Source organism: Erpetoichthys calabaricus, chromosome 12 (genome assembly GCF_900747795.2).
Source record: "Erpetoichthys calabaricus chromosome 12, fErpCal1.3, whole genome shotgun sequence".
In the NCBI taxonomy this organism is placed as follows: Eukaryota; Metazoa; Chordata; class Cladistia; order Polypteriformes; family Polypteridae; genus Erpetoichthys; species Erpetoichthys calabaricus.
In genome coordinates this window covers 21,000,345-21,019,370 of record NC_041405.2, presented here as the reverse complement: position 1 = coordinate 21,019,370, position 19,026 = coordinate 21,000,345, and the positions used below count along the sequence as shown (strand labels likewise).

The window sequence follows — 19,026 nt, the reverse complement described above, 5'->3', positions numbered from 1 at the left end:
GAAATGCACTATATAATAGATAGATATTTATTAATTTTAGTATAATTGACAGGATAAGATTTTTAATGGCACTTTGTGGTTTTGGGTTGGATTGGGTTGTGTGGTTCCTTGTAAAACTATTGCTTGACAAAGCACCATTTAATTCTAGGAGGGGTTCTCTGCATAAGAAGTTAGTTTTTTGTGCTTTGAAAAACTTCCTAACATATAGAAAAAAAACTGAAATCTTTAATGTTTGGTAGGCTACCTAGCAAGGAATAACAGATTAATGAAAACTTGAACTTTGTTACTGAACGTACACAGAAAGAGTCCTTTTAAAATCAGGAACCCATTGGTATTTCTCAAAACTGTTACCATCCATTCATGGTTATTCACTGTATGGAGTCTGTTACAGATCTAAATAAATAAAGGCTCTTTCTGGAACCTTCATGTCGATGGGGGGTCTTTAAGGAACCAAAAATGCTTCCCCTATGGTATTGCTTTAAAGAACCACTCTGGGGCCTTTATTTTTAAGAGTGTAGATAGATAGATAGATAGATAGATAGATAGATAGATAGATAGATAGATAGATAGATAGATAGATAGATAGATAGATAGATAATTTTAGTATAGTTGGCAGGATGGAAATGGAAGTACAGGGGATGAGAAATTGAAGGACAGAAGCAGATCTAGATGGCTAAAGTAAACGAATTGAAGGAAGAGGTGCAGGACTGCACTACTGAGAGGGTTGACCAGGCGCAGAGTCTCTGCATACAAGTGAGAAAAGTTGAAGAGAAAGAAGAAGGACGATCTAATTCTATGACGTGATATTTCAAGTGCAAGTCCCCCAACAGTTGTTATTCGTAGTTACACACCATGAAAGGTGCAGACAGAAAGCACTGAAGCACTGCCAGTCTTGATGGTAACCCTCATTGCCCCGATCCTCGTTTTCCTAACTACGCCATACTGTCATGCCCCCAGTTTGTGGAAGTCTTCTCGCACTACGCACGCCGAGCATTCATTCCTACCTTTGCGCCCGTTTTTTTTTTTTCGGCCAAATGACAGCAGCTTTCTCTTTCGATCTCTCGGGGTTGCCTGCGTTCGAGCATGGAGCCGGAGTTCGCGACTTACCTCTTCTGTCCGCTGTGCCAGGAGCTGCTCAACGAGCCCGTCTCAATTCCGTGCGGACGCACTTTCTGCGAAGGCTGCCTCAGACAACTGTGGGATGACAGCGAACGCAAAAACGAAAACTTCAGCTGCCCCACCTGCAAAGAAGTTTACAACCCCCGGCCGCACGTGTATAAGAACGGCATTGCCGCGGAGGCGATCAAGTACTTGAAGAAGCGGCGCCTGAGCCGCCCTGGGGAGAAACTGGCGGGCCCCGAAGATGTGGCGTGCGATGTGTGCAGCGGCTTGAAGCGCAGAGCCGTCAGCTCGTGTCTCACCTGCCTGGCCTCGTACTGCGAGACGCATATCAAGCCGCACAGGACCGCCGAGGCTCTGCGGAGGCACGTGCTGGACAAACCGACCGCCAACCTGCCGTGGAAGCCGTGCGCGGAGCACTGCAGGCCGCTGGAGCTGTTCTGCCGGACCGACAACAAGTTCATCTGCGCCGTGTGCTTGGTGCGCGGGCATCAGGGGCACAGCGTGGAGATGGCGGACGAGCAGGTGAGGGCGGATATTCTTTATGACTTTGAACGTATTGCATTTAATATTTGGTTAAAATCTGTCCTGCCGTTATGAACCCAGTTTTTAAATTGGTTAGGGACAGTTTAACGATGGCTGGATCCAGTCCTGGACGGGACGCCAGTCAGTTGCGATATTCAGCATACACACAGGAACACTCATGTGAAGACTGTGGCTCTCCAGTGGCGATCATTTGACTTTTTTTTCCCCCTTTTCCCGGAGCCGAAGCTACTTTTTCACAATCATGTCATACTGTACATTCATTTGTTCCGGAAAATTGTACTGTTAAAGGAAGGTATACACAATTAAAAAAAAAACGAAACACAATTTTGGCCAGTGGAGTGCCAGAGGAAACGTTTAAAACTTGCTGAATATGTCCACTTTGAAGCAGTAAGTGTTTGGGTTCAGAAAACGTACCCTTTGCATTCTGAGAGATGTTTATGACAGCAAAACAAAATAATTTTTAACACTGATTCTTAATGCTGTCTTTCCTGAGACCTTTCTTTTTGAAGGCCTCAGACAGCTCTTTCTATCTGGGGATGATGATAACACACACTTTAACAGCAAAGAGCAAAGCAAACTAAATCCCAGAAGTTTAAATGACGGGTTCAGACAAGAGCCCACCTAATGATATTCAAGTCATTTGCACCTGATCTGGTGCCCCCACCTCTAAGATTAGGTAGTGAGAGAGTGTCAAGACCACGTCAGAAATGTTTACTCATCTCTGCAGCGACATTCACGTCTCTGGTGACCCTTCCTATGAAATCATTGGACGGATTAAGAGAAGGGGGTCATGCGGATGCTGGAAAGGGGTGTGTGGCGCTCCCAATATCTTTGCAAAAGGATGAAGGTCCAAGTCTTTAGAGTCCTGGTACTTCCTGTCTTGCTATATGATTACTATGCAGTGACCTGAGACAAAGACTGGTCTCCTTCGGTCCTGTGTCTCTTCGGAGAGTCCTTGGGTACTGCTGGTTTGACTTTGTGTTGCTCATGGAGTCCTGAATGAGGCACATTACCTGCATTGTAAGGGAGCGTCAGTTATGAAACTACGGCCATGTGGCGCAATTCCCAAAGGGTGTTCTGGCTAGCGGGGCCCTCATTGTTGAGGACCCAGGTGGCTGGACCAGGCCAAGAGGATGCCCAAGTAACACCTGGCTGCGGCAGATAGTCATTTCTGAGGTGTGGGACTGGACCGTGTGTCTTCCTCAGGGGGGTTGCCAACCAGGATCCCGAGTTGCTTCGTCGAGTAGTGGGTGCAGCAATTCGCTGTACCAGTGCTTGCTCCCCGACCTGACCTGACTTGAAGTGATAAACGGAGGGGTGGACATTTTCTTCACATGCAAAATGTGCGTTTGTTTAAATTGTACAATGGACTATAAAATCTAAATGTGGCTCACCTTTATCTAAAGATACTGTATAAATGAAGATTAAATCTTGATATGTCCACAAATGTTAAAAAAGGGAGAAAAAAAACACTTCACGGAGTGTAGGTCCCTTTTCACAAGTATATCCTACAATGGTGAAATGACCCAATCCAGCCAAGACCCTGCCATCTCAGATGTTCCCAGAATTTTCAATCCTCTTACTGAACAGTCTAAAATTAATTTCTAAGTCAGCTAAAAACAAGCACTGAAGAACGAGCCCCAACTCTGCCTCCCCTCCAACACACATTGTATTTTACTGAAAGGGTCATACTAAGTGTGCCTGTATCTCTCAGTGCTAAGTTAGTGGAGGTCCATCGTTTTTATGTCTTAAGTGCAGATTTCTAATAATGTTTAATACATAAAAGAAGGAAAGAACCAGTGACATTATTAGAAGTTGTTGTATTGTCCCGTGTTACAGAGGACTGTGAAATTTTTACTTGTGTGTGCAACCAACAGTGAGGGGGAACAGAAAAATAAAATCCAGTTCTGCTCCATTTAAGCCCCCGTACTGTGACTCGCTGTATAATGCTAAGTGGACTAATTGAATGAACTCCATAGCGACTGACTAAGTCGCGTCTGTCTGCGTCTCTGGTCGACGGGCGCTTTTACCAGACAGGCCACAGACTTACTGTCTCCCCTTCCTTTTTTGCAGGATTCCCAAGGCGGCTCAAACGAGCACCCTGATCAGGTGAGCGTTCATCTTCAAGAAATCAGGCTTCTATGGTGGGGTGGTAAGTTAAACAAAAGATGAAAGAAGAGGTGGGCGGTTTGAACTAAATTATATTTTTTTCCCTATACCCTGACTTGCCAAGAAATAATAATGGCTTTTATGAATCCAGTAGGGTAAAACTTGACTTTGAGGGTCTTTTTTTTTTAGTCTTCAGAATAAAAGAGCAGACAGCCCAGTTATTAACAGAAAAGCAAAACCATTTAGCGTGGCAGAATGTAAAGAATACCGGCTGGAGAGTCGGAGAGATTTAATTTCAGCCAGTAACACATTCCTGTTGTGGCAAGTTGTAGGGTTTATACTGCATGGTAACATCCACTGTCAAACCTGCTTAACCCAATTCAAAGTCACTGAGGGTTTGGAGAAGCAGGACGTATCACAGCTACATCAGGCACAAGGCAGGAACCAGCCCTGGATTGAGTGCCAGTCCACTGAGGGCCCACTTATACAGGCGGGTTTAGAGTTGCCAGTTAACCTAACCTGTGCATTGTTTCAGATGTGGGAGGAAAACTGGAGTATAATTATAATAATAATAATTCTTTACATTTATATAGTGCTCTTCTGGCTACTCAAAGCACTTTAGTGACCACCAATGTGTTGCATCCCTCAGTACGCTCATCACTTTAGTTATTATTAGGTGGTGAAGTGGACAGAGAGAGACAATCAGAGACCGGGGATGATTAAGGGGCCAGATTGACAAGGCCATGGACATTGGGATACATCCTACTCTTTACAATGGGTCTTTAATGACCGCAGAGAGTCAGGACCTTAGACAACATGCGAGCGTGGGGTTTGAATCCAGCATGTTGGACAACACGAGACAGCACTGCTAACCACTACATCGTGGAGCTCATCTGATATCTCTGATTGCTGACGACTGTGAGGGTCATCAAAGGCCAAAGCTGAATCTGGCCACAACATTAGGCTACTTTGGTGTGTTGTTTGCTATGGATCCACTTTGGCTGGGTGAAAAGTACCAGGGGACATGCTCCAGGGCGCAGCTTTTACAAAGCGGCAAGGACAACATCTAACTCTTCCAAAAGTACTAAAGGTATGTCCTGGACATAACACAACACCACGTGACAAGATTTATGCTCTGACTTAGGGGTCACCAGCTCTGGTCCTGGAGGACCACCGTGGCTGCAGGTTTTCATTGTAACCCTTTTCTTAATGAGTGCGCTGTTTGTGCTGCTAACTAACTTCTAGTGAATTCATATTAATTGACTTGTTCTTGAAGACTCAGACCCCTTAATTATTTTTTTCCTTAATTAGCAGCTAAATAATCATGAGATACAAAATGAACCAAAACAACTGGTATCCATCATACAAGATCTGAAAATAAGGGTGAAAGTCTCAGGAATGTCGATCTGCTCAGGTCTCCAAAACATTTTCACAGAAAAGAGAAAATCAACAATTTCAAAAATGTCTGCTATTGCACAGTGAGAGCAGCAACAAGCCACAGAATTAAAGAACGGGTTTAATTAACAACAAGAATCGGCACCTCATTAATCAACTGGTTGGAGTTCGAGGCCCTGACTTAGTTGGTCTTCTGTTGGCTCCCTCACTTCACATTTCATTTCTGTTTGGGTGCCATTTAAGGAAAGAAATGAAGTAATTCAGAGGAACAAATCTTAAAAAACAAGTCAATTAAAATGAATTCTAAAGAAGTTAATTAGCAGCAAAAACAGGGCGCTTTTTAAAAAAAGGGATTAGAATGAAAACCTGTAGCCACGGTGGTCCTCCAGGACTGATCTAACTGACCTGCATTGTATGATTTTTTTTTTTTTAATCAGTAGCCAACAGCTATGGAATCTCTGTCATCTGGTGGGACCCCTGTTCAATTTATTGAAATCTCACATGATGGAAAATGTAGTGAGAGCAAAACAGTCTAACAAAATTAATGAACGACGTAGATGCATTCTCCATAGCTGTCACAGCAGGCAATCATGGACCACACTGTAAAGTTCTATTGATGAGTTTTTTATAAAAAGAATTCATATATCTCGGACAACACAGGTACCACTGCTCAATGCCTATACAGTGAAGAAACTGAGAGACCCCGCCAATGGGAAGTGTCCCACTCGCCTCTTTTTTTTTTTTTTTTTTTTTTTCTCTCTCTCAGATAAGTAGCTTAGGTGATACATCATTTTGAAATGCAGGATAACAATAAATCTTTTTGAAGAGCTAGTCCATTTTCATGTTCACACAAGTGCCCAAAAGTCTTGCTTAGAAAACACAATTTTTCATTTCTACATTCAGTAACGTGACGCAGGGCCGATCATACCGTTTTCAAACCCATGTAATCCCAGTTAGGGTCACGGAGGAGCCAAATCTGACGGCACAAAGCCGAAGAAGCCCTGGATGAAGTGCCAGTCTGTCATAAGATGGCCAGACGGGCAGATCCACAATGACAGGCACACAGAGCCAGTTCAGAATCGCCAATTAGCCTAACATGTCTTTGGGATACTGGAGGAAAACCTGAGAACCCAGACAAAAATCAACACGGATAAAGGAAGAACTTGCAAACTGTTTAAAGACACTGGGGGACTGGAGCCATTTTGTTGGATCCTTAAGGCAGCAGCATGATGCACTGGGACAAATTAAGTAGACACATCATCCTCTAAAACATATATATAAAAATACTTTTTAAAAACCACACTTATATTAAGTTTAAAAAGTGTACTAAAAAGTAAAAAATACGTCTCTCATACATTCCTTGTAAAATAAAAGCGTGAGCGCTTTTCATCAATCAACATTCAAAAAACAAGTCTTAAAATCTTAGCAAAAGCGCCCATGCTTTTATTTTACGAAGGATGTATGAGAGATGTATTTTTTTTACTTTTTAGTACACTTTATATAAGTGTGGCTTTTAAAAAGTATGTTTTTATATATATATTATTTTAACTTTTTAGTCTTGGCTTTGTTTTAGTATAATATTGTAATCAATATTTTAACACTTCCTTTAATATTTCTATCCGTTACTAGCGCCATCTGTTGGTGAAATCTTTAACTATTCTTCATATGAATTTCATTTCTTAATTAACATGGATTAATTGATCAATTAGTGAAACTGATTACTGATTCATGTATTGCCATCGGAAGTAAGTGTGCAAAATTTCAAGTCATTTCGACAATAGGAAGTGGGTTAAATATCGATCAACTGTTTGTTGTTTGGTACAAATCTTAAGTTAAAATAAGCGTGGTAATAATAATAATAAGCATGGTAATAATATAACCTGTTTTATTTATTTTGCAGAATTCTCAGGAGACACACAACCTGCTTAACCAAGAGGCAAGTTCATTTCCTTTTCATGCAAGCCTAATGAAGGTCTTTGCCCTGATACCATTTTGTGATGTGTTTTGTTTTCTATCCTTTCCTGTTTCCAGTTGTCATCATGTGCATAGCTCATTTAATTCCCAAAGTGCCTTCTCATTGATAACTGATATATTTATGTTGTTCCTCTGCTCTAAATCCTAATTGTTTTTATATGAATACAAGAAAAATGCGGATGTTACGTATGACTTATTTCCAACCAACTCGAGAAAATCAGGATCCTCCCAACTACTCTTTCTGCAGTGAGTGTCTTTTTGAGTTGCTCAGAAGAATGATAGTTTTCCTACTACATGCTGTGACCCCCAGACTCTGTCTTGTTTGCTCTTCCTGAAGGATTTTGGGGGGGTGGGTGGGGGTGTTAATTGACTGCTAACTTCCATTCTTTCTAAATCAGTGACAGAAGCAGGAACATCACCCAGACAAGGGTGACAGTCACACCATTTAGTTCCAGTATTTGTGCAGCCGTAGCTGCCATTTCTTTCAACCACACATTTACTCCGTCTGTATTGTCGTGAGTGACAGTGACAGACAGCACACACAGGCAGCAGCAGTGCACTGCTCACGTCTACCACCAACCCAGTAATGTCTTTGAATGCCAAAATATAATCTGGCTTTACAGAAAGGATTCTCTTTTACAACAGGTTACGCTTATCTTTAACACCTACAGTGGTGTGAAAAACTATTTGCCCCCTTCCTGATTTCTTATTCTTTTGCATGTTTGTCACACAAAATGTTTCTGATCATCAAACACATTTAACCATTAGTCAAATATAACACAAGTAAACACAAAATACAGTTTTTAAATGATGGTGTTTATTATTTAGGGAGAAAAAAAATCCAAACCTACATGGCCCTGTGTGAAAAAGTAATTGCCCCCTTGTTAAAAAATAACCTAACTGTGGTGTATCACACCTGAGTTCAATTTCCGTAGCCACCCCCAGGCCTGATTACTGCCACACCTGTTTCAATCAAGAAATCACTTAAATAGGAGCTGCCTGACACAGAGAAGTAGACCAAAAGCACCTCAAAAGCTAGACATCATGCCAAGATCCAAAGAAATTCAGGAACAAATGAGAACAGAAGTAATTGAGATCTATCAGTCTGGTAAAGGTTATAAAGCCATTTCTAAAGCTTTGGGACTCCAGCGAACCACAGTGAGAGCCATTATCCTCAAATTGCAAAAAAATGGAACAGTGGTGAACCTTCCCAGGAGTGGCCGGCCGACCAAAATTACCCCAAGAGCGCAGAGACGACTCATCCGAGAGGTCACAAAAGACCCCAGGACAACGTCTAAAGAACTGCAGGCCTCAGTTGCCTCAATTAAGGTCAGTGTTCACGACTCCACCATAAGAAAGAGACTGGGCAAAAACGGCCTGCATGGCAGATTTCCAAGACGCAAACCACTGTTAAGCAAAAAGAACATTAGGGCTCGTCTCAATTTTGCTAAGAAACATCTCAATGATTGCCAAGACTTTTGGGAAAATACCTTGTGGACTGATGACACAAAAGTTGAACTTTTTGGAAGGCAAATGTCCCATTACATCTGGCGTAAAAAGAACACAGCATTTCAGAAAAAGAACATCATACCAACAGTAAAATATGGTGGTGGTAGTGTGATGGTCTGGGGTTGTTTTGCTGCTTCAGGACCTGGAAGGCTTGCTGTGATAGATGGAACCATGAATTCTACTGTCTACCAAAAAATCCTGAAGGAGAATGTCCAGCCATCTGTTCGTCAACTCAAGCTGAAGCGATCTTGGGTGCTGCAACAGGACAATGACCCAAAACACACCAGCAAATCCACCTCTGAATGGCTGAAGAAAAACAAAATGAAGACTTTGGAGTGGCCTAGTCAAAGTCCTGACCTGAATCCAATTGAGATGCTATGGCATGACCTTAAAAAGGCGGTTCATGCTAGAAAACTCTCAAATAAAGCTGAATTACAACAATTTTGCAAAGATGAGTGGGCCAAAATTCCTCCAGAGCGCTGTAAAAGACTCATTGCAAGTTATCGCAAACGCTTGATTGCAGTTATTGCTGCTAAGGGTGGCCCAACCAGTTATTAGGTTCAGGGGGCAATTACTTTTTCACACAGGGCCATGTAGGTTTGGATTTTTTTTTCTCCCTAAATAATAAAAACCACCATTTACAAACTGCATTTTGTGTTTACTTGTGTTATATTTGACTAATGGTTAAATGTGTTTGATGATCAGAAACATTTTGTGTGACAAACATGCAAAAGAATAAGAAATCAGGAAGGGGGCAAATAGTTTTTCACACCACTGTATAAAGTATTCTCCGTATACACGACACACATTTATATGTTTAACGGGGGTCTTTGTAGAAGAATTTTCAGCAATGGAAGCTTTATCCATCATGACAACAGGCCAGTTGTCTGTCTGACCTGGTTAACAAGCACACCGTTGCTCTTTTGCTGTTTCAATCACCAGCAGCACTATGAGCTCCGCCTTCAAGAGGCGTTGGATTGGATTAGAAATGTGTCACTCGGCAAGACATCTAATTATTTCCACACCCTTTTAAGCACAGTTCACTCAAGGTTGTCTCCATACATACTGGCTCTGCAAGACTACCCGGTACTTAAAGTGGCTTTTGGTCACTTTTTAAAGCTGAATTTTATATAAGCAGATGGCAGAAAAAAGCCAACACCAAATATTGTAGTTCTCATTTCTTTTCCGAAAAGTAGATAGGAGGGAGGACACAGATGGAGCAGAAGGGGTCTGAAAATCCACAATTTCATTCACAACCTTGACAAGGAAAGAATGAGACCCAATTTTGAGTTTGCCTTAAGTTTAATAGGCTGCCAAAATTCAAATCACTGCTGTCGGAAAGTGGATATAAATGGCGCATCCAAACAAAAATGTTGCATACGCCCGTTTCCACGCTCACTTCGAGATGTATAAAAACTTAACTTGACGTAAAGCCGCGCACATTTTCACTGCCTCCTCACACCATGCGTATGCACATTTCTGCTTGGTTTTGCAAACTGGCGACACCCAGCATCAAAGCAGTGCTACTGTTTGTGTGGTTTTCCTTTCTTTTTCATATTTGCATCACTGACACAGGCTTTATCTAATACACTGACATTAATTCCATATCAAAGTAGTCTGCAGTTTTGTCTGAAATGCTCATACTTGTCTATTAGCAGCCATTTCTAGATATACATTCTTCTTCTTTCGGCTGCTCCTGTTAGGGGTCGCCACAGCAGATCGTCTTGTTTCATCTCTTCCTGCCCTCGTCATCTTGCTCGGTTACACCCATCACTTGCATGTCCTCTCTCATCACATCCATAAACCTCCTCTTAGGCCTTCCTCTTCTCCTCTTGCCTGGCAGCTCTATCCTTGACATCCTTTTCTCAATATACTTAGCATCTCTCCTCTGCATTAGTTATTGTAATTATAAGCAGAATTAAAAGATGGGGTCTGAGCTGTTTGGTTTGTTAATGAAGATAAGAGAGAACAGCAGATGAAAACATTAGAACAACTGTGATGAGAACGGGCCGTTGTACCTAACACACTTGTGTTTGCTGTTCACCCGCATTATCTAAAATAATCCAAAAGTCCTGCTGTCCACCATTCCACTTGGTAATGTAATCCAGAAGGAAGCTTATTAGACATGGAAGACAGACAATCAGTTAGGAACCGGTGGGTTTAGGGACCCTGATAATCTCTTGGAGAGACACTCAAGCAGGAATTTTCAAAGAGAAGGAGCCACACGGGGGCTTTAAAGAGTAATGAAGACACGGCTTGAGGAGGCCACATAACATTCTTCTGGAGAGCTTCCTTGTGTGACAACAAGTGACTGAAATCACACTGTAGCACCTGTAATGTCATGAATAGGAGGACCTTTAATGATCATGCTATGAAAAAGTTTTCAGCTTTATTCAACATTTGGGTTTTATAAGACCTTTTAAAACTCTGCATTCTTTAGGAATATTTAAATTTTTCCATGCAAATAACAATCTTTTTCTTTTGTAGGGCTCTCAAGATCCAACAAAACCACAGATCAAGGTGTGTGTTTTTTAAATAATGTTTTTTTTATATTCTACTAAGTGCACTGCCAGCACTCTGACTAAGCAAGCTGGAAAGATTAAGGACCGGGGGGGTCTCATTTATGCAATTTGTGTTGATTTGAGCGTGAAAACATTCATAGGCTAAAGAAAAGGCACAAAAACAAAAAATCTGATTTCAGAAAATCTCATGTACAGACATTTCTAACACAATTTCCCTTTATAAGTCATAATCGCTTTGTAAATGTGCATACGTGAAGGCACCTTAACCCCCGCCCAGTCGCCATGCTGAGCCAATCATATATGGACTATGCTAATAAGACTCCTAGATACTGTATGCAATCTCACAGCTACCCTCCTTTATTGGCTGGTAGAGCAGACTCCCACCAGTCACAGTCACCTGTGTTTTTGGAATCCTATGGTGCACAGCATTGTAGTGCCCTTCTCCTCTGCACCTTGGGGTCTGGGAAAGGCAGAAGGTGCGAGCTTCTGAGTTTGCAGCCACTGTCACCTAGCACATGGAATGACATGATATAATGAATAGTACAGAACACATGAAAAACTGAGGGTTCTGCTAGTTACCTTATCATCAAGGCACCCACCACGTACAGCACCATCAGCAAGTTGTCAGCCAAAACTACTTTGCTTCAAAATAAATGAATCATGGGTTGACTCAGGCCACCAAGCCACGTTTCTCTTCTTGGCATCACATCACTTGTGTATTAGTGGAACGTAACTGCTTAAGGTTAAGAAAAGCAGTTTCATTCTCACTAGGTATAGTCGTCAATTTTCCCAACATTAGGAAAACTGGACACTGCTGTAAATTGCCTTTTTTATATCACCATGTACAACCAAACCATATAGAAACTGAATGCAACTTCTCGTCAGTCATTCCAGGACAGCAGGCATGATGGAGTTCAAACTTGGCTGTTGACCAGTGCCATCTGATAAGCCAACTGTTGTTGGTGTATCCTGATTTTGGGCAGTCTGTCTTTCTAATTCCAGGGCCATATTAGCACAAAGTTCCAACAGAATGGCTCTTGGTGGCATAAATCGGCGCATAAGCCAGTCGTCATCATCATCATGGGCACAAAGATCCTGCTGGTTCCCAAGAGCTCCTCTGCTTCATATATGACCATTTGCATAGCCTTGAAGCAACGAGTCAGGTTGTGTCAAACCATTAGGCTATAAATAGGCTATAGGGCACAAGATTTAGAGCTTTCTGGACGCAGAGGGTGAATCACATCTGTGTGTTTATTGCGGTTTGGATTCTAAATCTGAGAAGTGACAACAGGTAGTCGATATAAACTAAAGGGGGGAAAAAAAACCAAAAAGGATCTTCAGTGTAAATATGCAGCATTGGCTGTACTAGCCGAGCCTACCTTAATACATAATTCGCCAGCCGCCTCACTCACTCACTCACTCACGTCTGTCCGAAGCCGAATGCGCAGTCGCCTTCTGTGCAGTCGCCTTCTGCGCAGCTGCCCGAAAAACCTTACGAGACCGACATCTCTGTAGGCGGCGGATTTACGGCCACGAAAATTCAAAGAGAAAGGCGACTTTGACCGATATCCAACCCCAACATCGCGGTGGATTTATGGCCGCAAAAATTCAAAGAGAAAGGCGACTTCGATTAAAGCTCTAGAGGCCTGAAAGGCGATTTCAACTACAGCTCAAGGCCTAATTACGCATTCATTCAGTACACCTATCAGGTTTGTGGTGCTTATACTTATTACTATTCCACTTGTGCCTGTTTCATCTTACGTTGTCGAAAATGGCTCTTTGTCTAGTACATCATATTCATATTTTGAGGTTTATAATATCAACTCACATCATAATAATGGCTTGGTGATATGAATTATTGTAATTTATATAGTTAAGCTGCATTTCCCTACTTGATTATTATAATGGTGGTGACAAAGCTAATAATTGCTTTTAAAACAGAATGTGTGTTACAGAGTCACAGGGTGTGACGAGGATGGACAGGATTAGAAATCAGGACATTAGAGGGTCAGCTCAGGTGGGACGGTTGGGAGACAGTCACAGAGGCAAGATTGCGTTGGTTTGGACATGTGCAGAGGAGAGATGTGGAGTATATTGAGAAAAGGATGTTAAGGATAGAGCTGCCAGGTAAGAGGAAAAGAGGAAGACCTAAGAGAAGGTTTATGGATGTGGTGAGAGAGGACATGCAGGTGATGGGTGTAACAGAACAAGATGAAGAGAACAGAAAAATATGGAAGAAGATGATCCACAATGGCAACCCCTAAAGGGAGCAGCCGAAAGAAGAAGAAGAAATCAGAACGTGTATTAGGTGCTAAATCAAAATCGGGTCATTCAACAAGATGTGGATTGCGGTTACGGAGAATAACATCTAATTAAAAATCCACAACTCCTGCAAAGGTTGCTGCCTCCTTGATCTGTTGTGTTTTATTTTTGCAGGTTTTGCTGGAGCGGTTTGTGGGAGAGGCAAGTACTTTTCATTTTTTTTTGTAGCTCAGTTCACTCCAGGATACAAGTATAAGATCTGTGGTGGGAAAAAAAGAGAGATGGTCCATTCGGATGGATGAGAGTGAGGCTTTGCTTTATAGCTTAGCATTTGATATGACAGCTCAGCAGTAAACTTTAGCACTGACTGCAAGAGTGACGGTGTCTTCGGAGGCTGAAATAAGCCATAAATGGAGAGTGCAAAGGCTGTGAGCAGGGGAGCTGGGATATCAAAGTATAGTGCAGTTCAGAGAAGTCCTCAGAATTGCTTTCTTGTCAAAATAATTTATTTAGAAAAGATGCATAGCAGTGAGGAGAAGAAAAATGTCTTGTGCACTTATTTGTGGGTATAGTATGTGTGTGCGCTATAAGCACAGATGGTGAGGTGTTGCCCAGAGTAAAGGCAGACACAAAGGTGCGACCTGATAGGGCAACTAAAAGTGAGAAAACCACAACCTGGCAAATGGAAGGCACCCTCACCAGTACAGCTAGGCAGGGATCTCCAGGGACAGTGTATGACGTGGGCAGATTTCCAGATAAATGAATTTTCCAAAGCCATCAGAGTACAATATATTTCAAAAAAAGATACTGAACATTCTCCTGATTAAATGAAGGTAGCTTGGGGACTGGAAGCATAACAGAAATACCTTATTTCCTTTGGTGGAGGGCAAGAAGCTCAAGAGAAATAAGGGGGGGTCAGACCCTGCAAAAAAAAAAAAAAAATGAAAGGATGGCAGCACTACTCCTCAAGGCTGGCAGGTGCTAGGAAAGAATATGGTACCCAAGAGGGAGCAGGAAGCTCAGATTTGGTCTTGGAGCAACCGGAATTGTACTCCAAGTATGTACTGAATAGTGGTCTCTCAGATTTTTTTTTTATGAAGTAACTGGGTGAGATTATTGGGACAGTTAGATAAACAAACGAGCTTGACGGACTGAATGTTCTCCTCTCGTTTGTCAAATTTACAAATTCATCAAAGGACCACTAGATGCCACTGTGAGCTAGTGGCCCAGTAGTTTGGCAGAACATCTCAGACCCCGGAAGTAAACCCGGGATTGAGTTTAAAGAGCGTTTTCTTGCTTGTGAAATTTTGAATTTTAAGCAGGAGGTTTAATTGAATCTCTTTTAAGATCTAGTCGAGAATGTGCAGAAGAATATTTAAAAACCCAAGAATTTACCAGTGCCAACATCATTATAAAGCAAATTAATATTAAAACCTAATTCATTCTCAAAATAGGATTTCTAGGATATGCCCCTGGTGGCAATCCTCGACTTACTGGTGCTTTACCTTCTCAGACTTGATTAATTACCATCATCTCACTGGCTCTCTTTCTTAGGAGTGGTGACATCCTTTACATGTCCTATAACTCTGCATAACAACTGTGCCTGTGGCCTTCCATTTCCTGATTCCATTCCTTACAGTTGAAACTGACAGTTTAAACCTCTGAGATGGCTTTTTGTAGCCTTCCCCTAAACCAGGAGACTCAACAATCTTTGTTTTCAGATCTTTTGAGAGTTGCTTTGAGGATCCCATGCTGTCACTCTTCAGAGGAGAGTCAAAGGGAAGCACAACTTGTAATTGACCACCTTAAATACCTTTATATCTCATGATTGGACACACCTGTCTATGAAGTTCAAGGCTTAATGAGCTCATCCAACCAATTTGGTGTTGCAAGTAATCAGCACTGAGCAGTGACAGGCATTCAAATCGGCAAAATTTGAAGGGGACCCACATGTGTGCACAGCCAGTTTTTCACATTAGATGTAATTTCATACAACTAAATACTGCTTCACTAAAAATATTTGTTCGGAAAACACCCCAGTACTGTTACCTTTTTTGTTGAAAGTAAATTATTATGCCCCAAACTTTTCCATATGACTGCATGTATGTATCTAGTCAGTAGTGCTGGGCGGTATACCAGTTCATACCGAAAACCTTTTTTATATTTTTGTTATGATAAGGATTTTTCTTATACCGCAATGCAGGTTTAAATAGCCTAAACAACGTTCGGAACGTGGCGCAGCAGGAAACTGTTTAAAGGGGGACCTCTTTCACTGCTGCACTGCTAAACACACATGCAACGGAGTACATGTGTTAGTGGAGGTATTGCACAGTGAAAATGGACAGAGAACATTCCAAAACTGAAGCTGTAGCAGACGATAAAGTTGAACATGATGACACAGGAGAACTTTGGCCAAAAAAAGGAGCCGTGTCTGTTGGCTGGAGATACTTTGGTTTTAAAAGGTTGGATGTGGACCAAACGACTATTTACTGCAAATGCTGTTGAGCTAAAGTTGTCGCCAGAGGCAGCATCACGAGCAATTTGCTGCACCACCTTAGCCGCAAACATGCTTTGGAGTGCCATGAATGTATGCAACTAAGATTGGCACCCTCCACAGGGTCCTCAGGTAAAACTGAAACAGCGAGAGGACACTCGAGTCAGACGTCACTTGTCGACGTGTTTGCTAGAGGTACTGCCTACGACAAAAAAAAAAAACCAAGCGGTGGTTCGAGATAATCAACGCCATTACAATCCATATAGCTAACGTGTCAGTGGACAGAGATTGTTAACGTTAACAGAAAGTGCAGTTGGTTTACAAAAAATATTTACTATTTATTCCTTTTCTAAGACATGTTCAGTGCAATACAACTTTTGACAAGCACCTCTGGATATTTTACTAAGTCTAAATGCCTTTTTGGATGGTTGAAAATATGTTGTCAAAATTATAGTTGTTTGCAAAATTTGTTCAATAAAAAGGTTTATATTTTGACTGTAACTGTCATGCAATGTGATTCCTTCTCTTCATTAGTGCCACCCCCTTGAAAACTATCACTTTATGGGGCCATGCAAACCTGTATTAATACTTGTGTGCACATTAAAATGTTTTTTTTGTACAATGTACAATGCTCATGACAGTGGAATAGGTTATTCTTAGCCAGTCTACTGCAGTAATTGAAGTGGAAAATGTGGTTAACATCCACTCATGCATGGGGAAAAAAATATCGTTGAATACCGTGAAAAATACCGTGATATAGATCAGTTAGGGCTTTTTTTTTAATCTATCACTATATATTATTGACTAGATACATACATAAATCTGAAAGACACTATATGATAGTTAGATAGATGTGAAATGCAGAATACACCACAGTATAGATAGATAGATTTTAGTATAGTAGGCAGGACAGATTGATAGTGCTTTGTCTATCTATCTCTCTGTCTTGCCTACTATACTAAAATCTATTTATCTAGACTGTAGTGTATACTGCATTTCTCATCTATCTATCTGACTATCTATGAAAGCTATCAAAATGTCTGCTGTATGTTTAAGAATGCTGGGTCTTAACTATCCCTTTTCTACTACCGGTCAGCCTGCAGCAGTCTCCCTGGCCTTCCAAAAGACCTCCACTATTGATCACAGTTTGGGGTCACCTGTCTCCAAGCATCTTGTTACACGGAGTGCTGTGACCTCCTCCTTTTGGTGATACATCAAGGGGTGTAGCCTACTGTCTCCTAGTGGTGCCCGTCTCTTTCTGGTGGTGTGCACAGGAGCCGTTTATGTGCCAATGTGAATTGTCACTTCTCACTTTACCCTCTCCCAGCCTTTTCTGTGTCCTGTGCCTCACCCTGTGCCTCCTTTATCACTGTGTAAAGAATATTAGAACTTAAATGAATAACATGTTTGTCCATTTTTCCAAATTTGCAGGCCTTTGTAAAGATGCCGTGGAACAAAAAGGCAAGTTCTTTCTTCATTATATTTAATACTTCTAATCTCTGGGGACTGTGCCAGCATTTTAACGTCATACAGTTCAGTGGGTTCTTGGTCAGTTTGAATGCTTCAGAGTCAGAGAGTGGGAACTGTCATGGTTTGGTATGGGTCTTGCTGATAAGTTTTTTATTTTGTTCATTTGTTTTCTTTATTGGTGTTGTGAATTGCCCTTTGCTAATCTTTTCCATTGGTTTAATTCCTTTGCCTACAGATTTCCTTAATTGTATAATTTTCATCTTTTGAATTTAGTTGGTAGTAAAGTAATTTTGAAGTTTGCAGTTGGAATCCTAGTTTTTAAATTTTTCTGTTCATTAAATTTTATTTCCTAAGAATTATTATTGCGTAGCCAGTTTTTTTTTTGACTGTTTTACTTTCCCCCTATGGTAATATTCACAAAAGGAATGATCAAGCAATCTGATGCTGCATTCATATTCTATGTAGAAAAATAAAAAATGTCAGCCTCCCAGTGGGGAATTTTCATATAAATACTCTTCTAAGTGAAAGCTAACAGTGGGAGTCTTCAGGGGCAACTTGTTATGTCCAAATTTGTCACATTGTGTTATGTAACAATGACGTCTGATCTTATTTTCTTATATAAAATACAAAATAGGCTTAGGCTGAAATGACATTATGTGGTCACTTTGCATCTGCTTATTACATTTCATCTCCTTTTTACCTTCACAAAAAGATATTTAATTTTTTTTGGTGTCAATTGACCAGTAAATCACCAGTGACCTTGCATTTCTCCCAAAATTCTGACCAGAAATGCAGGGGAACAGAACAAGAGGAGAAGGTTTAACATCTCAAATTGTAACTATAAGCACATCAACGCAGCATAAGGAGAGACCCGATCATCTGTCCATGTGCCCAGGCAGCATTTGTGACTGCGAAAATGAAAGTCTACTGTCCCTGTGTCGTACAGGAGCTACAGCATGCACTTCAGTGCTTTTTAGCATAAAGAGGTGCTAATGTGAGTCATCAGTTGGATATTCCATGATAGCTTGCAGTAAAATATAATTTTAGCATGGGCTTTATTAAAAATTAACGAAATGGGGAAAAATCTGCTTTTATAAAAGTTCAAGAGCATATTCTGCTTACTAACTAATGATGCAAACCGAAAATCGTACTGAGTTTTGGAACAAATCTTGGGCTGCCTGGTACTGAATATTTGTGAGAGACAGAGTATGTATATATATCTGTATATACTGTGTGTGTGTGTATTATATGCTATATACAGTGGTGTGAAAAACTATTTGCCCCCTTCCTGATTTCTTATTCTTTTGCATGTTTGTCACACAAAATGTTTCTGATCATCAAACACATTTAACCATTAGTCAAATATAACACAAGTAAACACAAAATGCAGTTTTTAAATGGTGGTTTTTATTATTTAGGGAGAAAAAAAATCCAAACCTACATGGCCCTGTGTGAAAAAGTAATTGCCCCCTTGTTAAAAAAGAACCTAACTGTGGTGTATCACACCTGAGTTCAATTTCCGAAGCCACCCCCAGGCCTGATTACTGCCACACCTGTTTCAATCAAGAAATCACTTAAATAGGAGCTGCCTGACACAGAGAAGTAGACCAAAAGCACCTCAAAAGC

At 41.1% G+C, this 19,026-nt stretch overlaps 1 protein-coding gene across 1 annotated transcript; it reads left to right on the top strand.

Annotated features, from left to right (window-relative positions):
- Positions 1 to 1,026: 1,026 nt before the first annotated feature.
- On the top strand, positions 1,027 to 7,218 carry LOC114661928 (E3 ubiquitin/ISG15 ligase TRIM25-like). The gene is made up of 4 exons (XM_051934914.1): positions 1,027 to 1,644; positions 3,739 to 3,774; positions 7,070 to 7,141; positions 7,201 to 7,218. The coding sequence occupies exons 1-4, from the start codon at positions 1,084 to 1,086 to the stop codon at positions 7,216 to 7,218; spliced, it is 687 nt and encodes a 228-aa protein (XP_051790874.1). The 5' UTR covers positions 1,027 to 1,083.
- The last annotated feature ends 11,808 nt before the right edge of the window (positions 7,219 to 19,026 follow it).